Genomic DNA, 12389 nt, shown 5'->3' on the forward strand with positions numbered 1-12389 from the left:
GTTTGATAGATTTAACAGATTTGATTAAAGTGGCCTGCAGGCCATGTCATCTTTTTATGTTTGTACACATTACAAGGAATTCTCTATTAAGCTTCACACCAAGATAGTGCCCTAGTGTATTGGATGTCAACTCCCATAATTTAACACCAGCAAGACCATTGGCAGGCAACGTATGAAAATTGAAATCCAGCACCTCTCAGGGCATGAGATTGGAGAAGGCTGTGAAGAATCACAAGACTAAAAAGAACCATGCTTACAACAGTTCTCATTTTATTCTTCTTGGGATCAAAATGTCATCAAAATGATCTATTAATGTATTCCCTTCTTTTAAGGTTGTTGCAGGTTCAGCTTCAAGGCTACTGGAAGCCTTTAAGGAAGAACTGGTGCTTATCAATAATTCCAGTTCTTCTTGGAATACATACAATGCATTCACATAAATGAAATCCTGAGCCTCTACAAAGGATTAGATGGACCTTTTAAGTAAAGAAGCCCCTTTCCTTGCTTAAGTCACATATCCATTGAGTCTCCTGCATCTCTTCCATTCTTTGAGGCAGTGAAGGTGAGCATCATTCAAACTAAGTAGAGCTAAGCAACTGGATAGTAGTTGTGTGAATGCATGGGTGGCTATTTTTAAAAAATCACAGTTAAATATAAGCACTTTGTTTTTCTTTTTGGAGCAAGAAGTGGTAGTTTCAGGACATCATAAGAAATGGGAAAATATCACTCTATACTTATCAGAGATGGAGCAGGTCAGAAAACAGAACAGCAGACAGGATGAAGAAAGAATCTTATCGTGCTGAAGTCTTTGGTGGAAAAAAAATACAGAAACATAAGAATATGTTGCCAACCAAGAGCATCTAAAAGAAGTTAGGAAAATTATTTCAGCAATTCAGACTACTTCACTTTATGCCAAGAAGTGAGGCTTTTCTGATTAAAGCACAAGGCGCCAACTGTGCCAGGAATGTTGAAATGATGAAGGCCAAGGCAATTCCACAAAAATTTCCAGTGATGAGCCTGTATAGAAAAAAAATAGAGATAGTACAACGTCTTGAGAAACATGAAACTAAAAAATGATCTTCAGTAAGAAAAAGGAAACATTCATATGAAGAATGGTCTTGGTCACATCAGATATGAGCTGTGGAGAGTTGACACATTAATTGACCAGTTTGCTGTACCTAGAAGGCAATGGGACAGCTAAGAGAAATACACTTCTATGATAGATCCTACCATAGACTCTGTAGCAAGTCATACATAGACAGAAGCTGTGTGATTTATTGCTAGTCTTGGTTGGGAAACACAATAGAACCGTCCTACCTGAACTTTCCCACCCCACTTTTTCAACAAAAGAATGGGAAAGAAAGTATACAGAAGATGTCCTATTCATTGAAACACAATAGTGTCCTACTTGGCTATAGAAGAAACTGCATTATACATTGTTCTGGAAGTGAACAGGTCAAATATATCCTTCTCCATCTGTTTAGAAGAACTGTCTGCCAAATGCTTTACAGTAGTAAATTGATGAGATATCTTGGATGCCTCCCCCCACTCCCACCCCTGAAGATCAGTGCTGATAAACACTGAAAATGGCAAGGTGTGCAAAGGTTTGTTTATTTGTTCAATTTGTATGGCTTCCCATTTCAGTCAATAACCCTGGGCAGCTTACAATACAGAAAACATATTACGATAAAAAAATTAAAAACATTTTAAAATAACAAAAACAGTAAAAATGATTTTAAAAAACATTTAAAACACCCAGTTCAACATACACAAGAGCAAGATATATGACCTATTAGCAATATAGCCAGGAAAAGGGTCCTTTGGCATATTCAGCGCCCCAGAATGGGGAGTGTAGCTGGGTTTTTAAGGCTTATGAAAGACTAACAGGGCTGGGCCCTTTCTGATGTCTGAAGGGAGGATGTTCCATAAAGCAGGGACCACTGTGGAAAAAGCTTATCTTCTGGTCCCCACCAGCCAACACTCTGGCTGACAGGATCTACAACATGCCTATTCTGCTTGATATAGTTAGACCGGTAGAAACTCTTGGGAAAAAGCGATCCCTTCAAGCACTCCAGTCCCAAGCCATGGTGTAGGGTTTTATAGGTAAAAAACCAGCACCTTGAATTGCATCCAGAAACACACTGGTAACCAGTGAAGTTCACACAGGAATGGTGTTATGTGTATGCTGTATATCTGGCACCCATTTACTACCCACGCAGCCTCTTTTTGCAGCAGTTGGAGTTTCCAAATGACCTTCAAGGGCAGTCCCATGTAGTGTGTGATACATAGTCTAATCTGGAAATTACAAGGGCATCAGTTATGTGATCTAGCTTCCTGATCTAGTATGGGCACAACTGGTGCACCACCCGAAGTTCTGCAAAGGCCCTCCTAGACATAGCTTCCAACATCCCCAGCCCCTGAGCTTTAGAGAGATACAGTCTCATTACTTTTTGATGGGGTTGTGTCTCTTTGTATTTGCAGTCCAGCTTAGCCATAAGGGCTATTATCTGCACAGCAGCAAGCGGTGGTATTGTAGCACAATGGGAAAAGAAAATTTGGTGGGCAGGAGAGCAAGCAGAATATAGGCCATTCAAGCAATACAAACCACCACAGACTATTAACATAGAACAGATGTTCTGTGACGATAGACCCAAAGAAAGGGTCTAAGTATCTAGGAAGTGAGGAATTGCCATATTTTTGAGAAGGAAGCATCAGGCTGCAAGGGCATAAAGGTTGGCAGAATGTGGTAGAAAAACCTGAATATGAAGGACTTTTGTTGGTCCACAAAAGTACAACAACTAGAATTAATAACAGCACAAATACCTCCTTGACTAGCTAATAAAAAAAATCCAAAACCATACAGTTTTGGATAACTACTTATAATATTGAAGTAACTGTTTGTAGCCTATCTGTTGCAGCATTAGGATAAATCTCAAGAGACACCAGATATATTAAGACAGGTTAATTTCACGTGGTGGGGACATAAACCATCCAAGTAAAGAGTGTAAATTGCCATTTCACTAAAAGATTAAGTATCAGACAGGAAAAACAGAAAGGGTAGTGAAGGTCAACCCAAAAGATGGGAAGAGGTCCATATACTGACAGGCTCCTATTGTGCATATTCCTTACTATGTACAAGATAATTTTTTCTATGCTATCCATTCAAAATCACACAGACTGTGGGATTGTTCTGGAATTTAGGTCAATCATGGTCATAAGTCCTCAACTTATGACCATGATTGAGGCCAAAATTTCTGTTGCTAAGCAAGACCATTGTTAAGTGAGTTTGGGCCCATTTAATGATCTTTCTTGCCACAGTTAATTGAATCACTGCAGTTGTTAAGAGAGTAACATGGTCGTTAGGTGAATTTGCCTTTCCCATTGACTTTGCTTGTCAGATCATCACAAAAGGTGATCACATGATCCTGGGACACTGCAAACATTATAAATACAGGCCAGTTGCCAAGCATCTGAATTTTGATCTCATGACAATTGAGATGCTGCAATAGTTAAGCGTGAAAAACAGTCATAAACCACTTTTTTAAGTGCGATTTTAATTTTGAATGGTCGCTAAACAAATAATTGTAAGTTAAGGATTATCTGTAATTCAATACACAATCAGTTGTGCTACCAACCAAAGTTGCACTGATTTGACAGGAGTTTCTAGAAGTATAGTTCCTTGGTAAAGGAATTCAGTAAAGATCCATATATATATATTTATTAGTTCATATTTATAGCAGCAATAGATGAGTTATATAAATGACAGAAGATAGCGCTATTGAACCCCAGAAGAATGCCCAATAAGGAAACACCTCCCATTGGACAGGTGGGCAAATGGGTGCACACTCAGCAATCTTTCAAATATAAACAGATACTTATGCCAGAAGACAGATTCATGATAAATTTATGCTGCCAACTAAGCTGATGGTCATGCTAAAAAAAAATCTCCCATTCTATTTCCTCTGAAGATAAATGTGATGCTGTTAATCAATAAAGTAAAGGGATTTGTAGGTATTTGAGTCTTATTAACAAGATTTTCCTAATGTGGCGGAAAGTGAAATGCAATAAAATCTTTCAGTTTTTCAATTACGTATATATTTCTGATGGGAAAAACCTCCACATGTCCCATAAAATGATGTGTTTTAGCCTCGGGGTAAGTTCAAGTACAGCCCCCTGCACCCCCCCCAATAGGTGGGAGGGATTTAGATGATGATGATAACTTTATTGTCACTTTGAATGTACACCAATCGGCATACATCAAAATGAAATTTCATTGCATACAGCTCTCAAAGGGTCACCACCTCCGATATATACTCCTTGTTTGGGGCCCGCTCAAATTTCACATTGCATAGCGCATAAGCAAAAATAAAAAGCAGCAAGATACGAAAGCACAGGGTTGCATACTCCTTTCTACTTCAGGTTTGTCTGTTGCCTCCAGTAACAAATAAACCAATTTATATTTCATTGGAATTGCATGCAAGTCTCCATTCAAAAAATGAATTTCTGTTCTAGCATCTGACCTCTGAATCTTTAATAGCCTAGCCATGACATTAGTATAAGGTATACTGGTATTTCTCCCCCCACACCCTCATCTTCCTCTTCCAAGTCTTTGCAAAAATTAACCAGACAGTGTTCTGGAGTGTGTAACAATAAATAATATTTATTGCAGTTGTTTGGCAGCTATTTAGTGATGAAATAACCTTTAATGTGTTACTTTCAACAAAATTTGGAATATTAGTAAATTACAGAATTTTAATTACAAAAAAAAATCAAGGTATTTGGTTTTATTTCCTGATACAGATCTGTTGTTTTTCATTTTAGTACTGCTCTGTAGAGAATATAGAATATATAGAGAATATAAACTTCTAATATAAATGCTATTTACAAAAACAAATATACTTCAAAAAGAAGTCTGCACAATATCACAAAACACAATTCTTCCTGGAGAGTGATGCCTTTTGAAACATATCATGTACTGGTAAAGGCATCTGTATCATTCAGAAACTATCATCTTGCTTCATATTAAATAATACATGACAGTTTACTATAAATATACAAATATTTTGTAGCACATACCTTGTGTATTTATAGTAATTATTTATTGTGAAATTAATACATATTATCAGGAGAAAAGTCCTTTAATCATATAGGACTATATTTTTTTTAAATCTGGAGTTCTTAGAAGATGGTGGCCTAATTAATAAATGTTTTAAATAAGGTCCCTTTCCTGCTTGTCCAAAAGTAATTTGTGAAAAATCTGTTTTCCTCTTTGTGATTCCTCTCTAGAAATTATTAAATAGCACTGCTACAGCTGTTATAAAAGAGTGAGATAGCAATATTAACCCAATATATCTTAAAGGAATATTCCATGTGATTAGGAAGTATAATTACTTGAAAATATTTCAGCATTTTCTTCTCAGCTGTGTGGATGGTTGAAATTTTAAGTGAAACACTTCTATTTCATAAACATTCCATGCTTCTTTTCTACCTTTTTCCACATTCATTTAAATTAAATGTTTAACATACAGTATATCTGCAATTTCATATCAGAGTAATATCCAGGAAGAATCAAAATGCAAAGCCAAAATAAAAATCTATGGAAATGGGATTAGTATATCTAATAATGATCCATCTAGTTATTCATCCAAGGCTGTCAGACAAGTAGTTCAAGTTCCTCAAAGAAATTTTCCTCTCCAGCTAATTGCAAATTTTTACAAAATTGCCACATCTACAAAACAGAAAGAAAGAATCCCTTAAATTTATAATATGATGTATGATTAGGGCATAACCACATTTTCAATTTTATGTTTATTATTCAGAGTACAATGAAAATAATCTATTAATACTATTTTTAATACACTGCTTAGGCTATTAATAATGTATTAATACTATTTAGATTGGGGCTGTGGAAATCACCTAAGACAGCACACACACCCCAACCTTTTGCGCACCAGGGACCGATTCTGTGGAGAGAGATTTTTCTGTGGACCAGAGGAGGATTGGTTTTGCGTGCTGCCTGCATCCCACGGATGGGGTTTCTCTTGTTTGCGTGGTCCGGTTTCTGGCATGCCGTAGCCCAGGGTGGGGGGACCCCTGACCTAAGATGATTACATCAAGAAACATAATGTGGCAAGCAACGCACTCCTCTTTGAAGTGTCAATATCCTTCAAAAGGTTCAGACCAAATTCCCCTTAGGGGTATTTTTTGGTTCATTACTGTATTTGATGATTTACATCCCAAATAGCATTCCCTCCTCTCATTTTTCCACACAGTGGAGAACCTGTAAGATAAGTTGGGATGAGAGACAGTGATTGACACAAATTCACCCAGTGGGCTTCCATGGCTGAAAGTGGACTTGAAAACTTGAGTCTTCCAAGTACCACTTTAATATTTTAATTATTACAGCCACTGGTTTTTAATGTTCTCTGTTCAAGCACAGACCTTTGCACTGGGACTTCCAGTGAAGAAAGCAATTGTCTATGAATGTATAATATGGTGTTCCTATAAAGCAGACATTTTACTACCAAGCTATTGTTCTATCTTTCAACCTGAAAATATTGGGAGGAGTCTCAAGAATGAGTGTGACAGAGGGGTCTGTGAGGAAAGACCTTGACAATGAGTTGGGACATAGGAATATACTTTATCAGAGTTTGGAATTCACTTTACTTTTATGCTACTGAACTAATCAACCACATTTGGGAACTTCATATTTGTTTGGAGATTCTAGGCCTCATTTATTTATTTATTTTAACAGAAGGCTGACAGGTCTATGATTCCTGAGAGTTCTGGTGACTGAGCACATATTGAACTAGATAGGGCTGACCTTGACAAACTGATCTTTCTTCATTTGCAATACGCAAAACTGGGATTCAAATAATACATTACCACTTGTGATTAAAATTCTATAGCAGGTACTGCTATCAAGCATGGAGAGAAAGAAGAAAAATAAAGTGATGCATGATCTAGATGAGACAGAGCTGTTCTGGATTCATCAAAACATGGCTAAGGGCACATATTTTGGGCACTAGTGTGGAGGAAAAATATACAGATAAGTAGATCAAATAAATTTTTCCCTGGCTTCCTTCAGCTTGTAATGTTACTCTGTCTAGCTAAGCAACTTTAGCTTCACTATAGCTTTCAGTGGATCTAATTCAGTGGATATAATTCTCTCTCGGCACAGAAAGAGAAGAGCCAAATTTATCCAGGGATGAAAAGAAAAAGAAAAATGTTCAGCTGGGTTTGACATTTTGCATTTATATGTAAAAGTTACCTCCAGCTCTTAATACATTGTATTGCTATGAAAATCAGCTTTGATCTCGTCTCTCACTTCATTTTCCTTAAAAAAAAATAGTGACATTGGAGTGCAGGGGATTCAAATATATTTCTTTTTATCCATCCTCATGTTGTAACAAAACTGGATAACTCTGGAGAGTTAGCATAACACATACACACACAGAGAGAGAGATTATAATCTAAAATGGATTTATCTTTAGACAAATCTACAATTCATAATTTATCTCAACATGACACAATAACTTTTGAATATTGAAAATTGCTAAATTTTAAAAGAAATGCTCATATTAGAAACTCCTATTTCTGTTCTTAATTGCTGCAGGATGGAGAGCTGATTTATTTTTTATACAGAAATACAATTCAATTACAATGCCATAAGCATGAATTTTTTTAAAAAAATGTGTCACCAATCTCTTCCCAACAGAAAATATTTTAAAGGGGAATTTAAAAGAGAATTTCATTATCCAGTTGCTAAAATTATGAATTAATTAGTTGGGACATTGAAAATTAGGAGGTCTTTTGTTTTTAGATAGATATTTATTTTAGCTGAATAGTGATCTGTTATTAATCCAGTTGAACTGGTCTTATTTTTCAAATAATCAGATCAGAACCTAAACTAAATGTTGTAATACAGCCCACATTTCATAAATCAACCTCAAGTGAGCAGATGTTCAGGACAATCACAACCTATTCTGAACAACCAAAGTTTTCCTTCTCCCCAGCCCTTTTTACCTTTTTGCAGGTTTCTGCTGGGCAGCTACCACACCCAACTTTCCTCCACAGTTGGAACAATGTGGGTAAGGTTTCCCACCATGCTTTGGAATACTCCAGCAGTGAAAACATCTTATTCTGTACTTTTTGTACCTGGGGGGGGGGGGGAGAGAAAGAAGAAGTTTAACAATAAAGTTTAAACGTTAGTAAGATTAATAAGTTTAATAAAAATGTCATTGGTCATTCTGTGTTCATTGACTGAGCTGAATTTTGTAAACTGTACCAAGCATCTTCCCATGCTGCTCTACTGTATCTCCCATTTGCGTGAAATAAAATGGAATTGTCTTGGGGCGGGCATGAAATATTTGTGGGATATAAAGAAAATATTTCCTAAGAAAATAGGGCCAATAGGTATTAGGGATCCTTGAAACTATTTTCCAACATATTTCCAGAGCATAATCTTAGTCATAGTTTTCCTTTCTATGCTTTGTTTACCTTTAATAGATAAATCAGAAGCAGTTCTGTGCTTGGCCTGTTTTGTAGTAAATCCTAGACCTTATCAAGTGTCATTGTTGAACTATAATAGCTTAGGATGCTAAATACCTAATGCCACAAGCATTACAGAGAGGGGTCCCATCTTCAGCATCTCTCCACAGTGGAGTTTTTCTAGTCTTGCAGGAAGCACAACGCTTATTTCCTTGAAAGCAAAAAGCAGTTAAGTAATCTTCATAATTTAAATTTGCTGAAAGCATGTCTTACAAATTTCTTCTAACTTGGACACTTTCAGTACTAGACCAATAGTGTTTAGATTTGGTTTGCGGTTTTGTTTTGTTTTTTTTTTTTGTTTTTTTTTAGGGGTATTTTTAGCTGTTTTGAATTTTGGGGGAAAATCCTTGAAATATGTCATATGTGCTCATCACTGAAGTTTGTATAAAGAAAATTCAGAATGAGTCGACTTCAATAGGGTTCGTGTACATAATTTCTGTAATAATATCTATAAAGTTCAAATTGTCTCCCAGTTTTATTTCAGTAATCCTGCAAATATTTTGGTGAAGTGGTCTATTTTTTTTTAATCATAAGGTGTTGAAATAAGGTTGCCAACATCATAACTGTTAACCAAATCACTTAGTGAGTTTGTTGCTAGGACAATTCTTAAACAGAGAGTTCTTGGCTCATAATTTAAGCTATTGCAAGATTTATACTAGATTATGACCCAACCTTTTCCTGGAAAACAACAAGATAAATCACATGCTTTTGTCTTGGACACTTTAAACATTACAATTAGCATTGCAATTATTGACTGGCAAAAGAATTAACATACTGTGTGCAGGGACAAATCCTTCTTCTTCCGAACTGGCAGCTTTGCACTCTTCTGCTAAAGGAACTCCACTTCTTTTCCTAAATTTTCCACTGAGCACAGATTAGATATTTAGCATTTTAGGTATGCTTTGAAATAAAAGGATTTCCTCAGTCATGTGATCTAGCTTTATACTCTGATCTACACTGAAAATTAAATACAGGTAGTCCTTGACTTACGGCTTTTTGTTTAGCAACCAAAATTGTGACGGCAGAGGCCAAAGGATGTAACTGAAAAAAACATAATCACAAACTCTTTATAAGGACAGCTTTTACTAAAAGATATGAAATGTGAATGAAGACTGCAGCTTGTGAGTAATACCTGGAAAAATTAAATTTAAGACAGTATAACTAATCAATTTTCAACTAAAGCTATAAGAAACTACTCAAATCACACTTGATCCAAGATGTATGGACATACAAAAAGGATCTTACTTCTGTTATTTTCTACATTTACAGATCTATCCTACATATATCTATGCAAAAAAAAACATATTCTATGATTTGGAGTAATTGTTCCTGGATCAGTAAGAGTCATGTTGAGCAGCTCCGCAAGTCTAATATATTTATCAAATTTCTATACCGCCTATTACACTTGCATGTCTCTGGGTGGTTTACAAATAAAAATATAGAAATATAAACTCAGTAATAGCCATGCTGCTCATAAAGAAAATGTGGAAACCTCTAACAAATAGTTCATAGGTACTGTAGTTTATGAATACGATTCTGCAGGCATACCTAAAGAAAGTTGGGGCTTTAACAGGGTGGGTAAAGAATAGATGACAAAGTAAAAAATACAATTACCCCGACAAGACCGAGTGGCTTTGCATACCTTCATCCTGGGTCAATTTGGATATTCCATCTCTCTCTATGGGGGGTGAACTATTACCCCCCGTGGATAGGGCTCGCAACTTGGGAGTCCTCCTAGATTCACGGCTTACCTTGGAAGATCATATAGTGGCTGTGACTAGGGGGGCTTTCGCCCAGGTTCGCCTGGTGCGCCAGTTGCGGCCCTATCTAGGCCGGGATGACATATGCACGGTCACTCACGCGCTCGTGACCTCTCATCTGGACTACTGCAACACTCTCTACATGGGGCGGCCCTTGAGGACCACCCAGAGGCTCCAACTGGTACAGAATGCAGCCGCGAGAGTTGTGTTGGGAGTCTCCCGATACTCCCATGTTACACCTCTGCTCCGTGAGCTGCATTGGTTACCAGTTGTCTTCCGGGTGAGATTCAAGGTACTAGTAATGGTGTTTAAAGCCCTACATGGCAGGGGTCCGGAGTACCTTAGGGAACACCTGCTGCCGGCATCAACCTCCCTCCGCCCTGTGCGTTCCCACAGAGAGGGCCTCCTCAGGGTGCCACCGATCAGAGAATGTCGATTGGTGGCCCCCAGGGGGAGATCCTTCTCTGTGGGCGCTCCGGAACTATGGAATCAGTTACCGGTAGAGCTCTGGATGGCGCCCGATCTTCGCTCCTTTCGCCGCGATCTAAAAACATTCTTATTCGAACAAGCCGGCCTGGCCTGATGGGGGATTGGTGGGGTTTTTTACTGCTGTTTTATTGGGGTTTTAATATTGTATTGATTGTTTTTAGTGGGCATGCATTTAATCCTTTTTTAACATTTGTAATTTTGCATTTTTATTCTTGCCCTGTTCACCGCCCTGAGTCCTTCGGGAGAAGGGCGGTATAGAAATATTATTAAATAAATAAATAAATAAATAAATTATAACTCTGTGGCAAAATTATCAACGTGGCGCCTCACTTAGGAATTGACATTGTCTCTTGTCATCTAGAAAACAAGACTCTACAACTCATTCTACTGTGGGCAGCGTAGTGGGCACATTTTAATTCTGAAAACATATTAGGGACTTTCACAAAATGAAGGATATGGGAGGTGGTAGAGGTAAGAACAAATTATATCCATAAAATGGCTTCCCTGGAAACATTGTCCCTGTAAACTATTTACCAGAATACTTCCATGCAACCCCTCTAGAATCCCCAGTTCTTGCATAATTTTTGATACTGCTGCTGCAGCTTACCTTGGTCCTTTTGTTAGGCAAGAGGTAACAGCCAATTATCATTTTTATTTTCCAAGAAAACATATGAAATCCATGCGTCATTTTTGAAAGTAAAAAATGATGCTGGAGACTGCACTGTGCCAGTGTTCCATTTATATTTATAGGTCTCCCCCTTGTAAGACAAAATGCAGCTTTTAGGAATTGAGGCACTACACAAAAGAGGAAGTTTAAATCTTTGTGGAGTCTTTGACAATTTTTTCCAATCAGAACTGTTACTAATGGGACACAACATGCATATTACATGGTAGACTAGTTAATTAAAAGGAGAAAATAGTCCTATGAACACTATAAAGAATTCCTGTTCACATATCTGGGAATTAGGAGTCACAGGTTCACTGACATGTCGTACAGCAACTGTACCTGCTGAATTGGGGGTTAATGATAAGGCGACAGCCCTCTGAACAGCTTTGACACAGACACAATTTCATGTGGAGCGTCACCCCTTGGAAATTTGGGTCCAGAGCATCATAGCTCCTTCTGGGTTTAGGCTGCTTGCGGAAGACTCTCCTCCTGCCTCTTTGTGACTCAGAGAGTGGGGTCACTCTGGGCTCTTCCACACAAGCTCGCCACAGCAGGTGACTACTATGGTCTTTAGAGTGGGTAATGGGAGACCTCTCGTGAACAATTTCCCCAGCTTCTGGGGGCTTGACCTTATCTAGCGGTTCTGACTCAAGGCTGGAGCAATGGAGGCTGATGAGATTCAGAGCATCAGTGGGAGCAAAAGGCACTAGGGGAGAGGAGAAACAGTTGCACTGGAGTCCACGGATGCTGTGGAAACAGTTGCATTGGGGTCCACGGATGCTATGGATGGAATGCATCGCTCGGCTCAACTGCCACAGAGGCTTTCCTGGGTTACTGCCAATTGGCTCTGCTTGGGACAGCAGCTGGGTACTCTCCTGCAGGAAGCTGAGGGCTTTGCTATCTGGCATCTGAAGGCAACAAGCCAT

The 12389-nt window shown here is 38.0% G+C and overlaps 1 protein-coding gene across 1 annotated transcript; it reads right to left on the reverse strand.

Annotated features, from left to right (window-relative positions):
* Positions 1–213: 213 nt before the first annotated feature.
* Positions 214–12389, reverse strand: ZGLP1 (zinc finger GATA like protein 1; the record flags this gene model as incomplete). The annotated part of the gene is made up of 7 exons (XM_083353710.1): positions 214–624; positions 732–803; positions 904–1014; positions 8023–8154; positions 8605–8698; positions 9323–9411; positions 11803–12389. The coding sequence occupies 7 exons, from the start codon at positions 12387–12389 to the stop codon at positions 576–578; spliced, it is 1134 nt and encodes a 377-aa protein (XP_083209836.1). The 3' UTR covers positions 214–575.

Source organism: Vipera ursinii (assembly GCF_947247035.1).
Source record: "Vipera ursinii genome assembly, chromosome: 2".
Lineage (NCBI taxonomy): Eukaryota > Metazoa > Chordata > Lepidosauria > Squamata > Viperidae > Vipera > Vipera ursinii.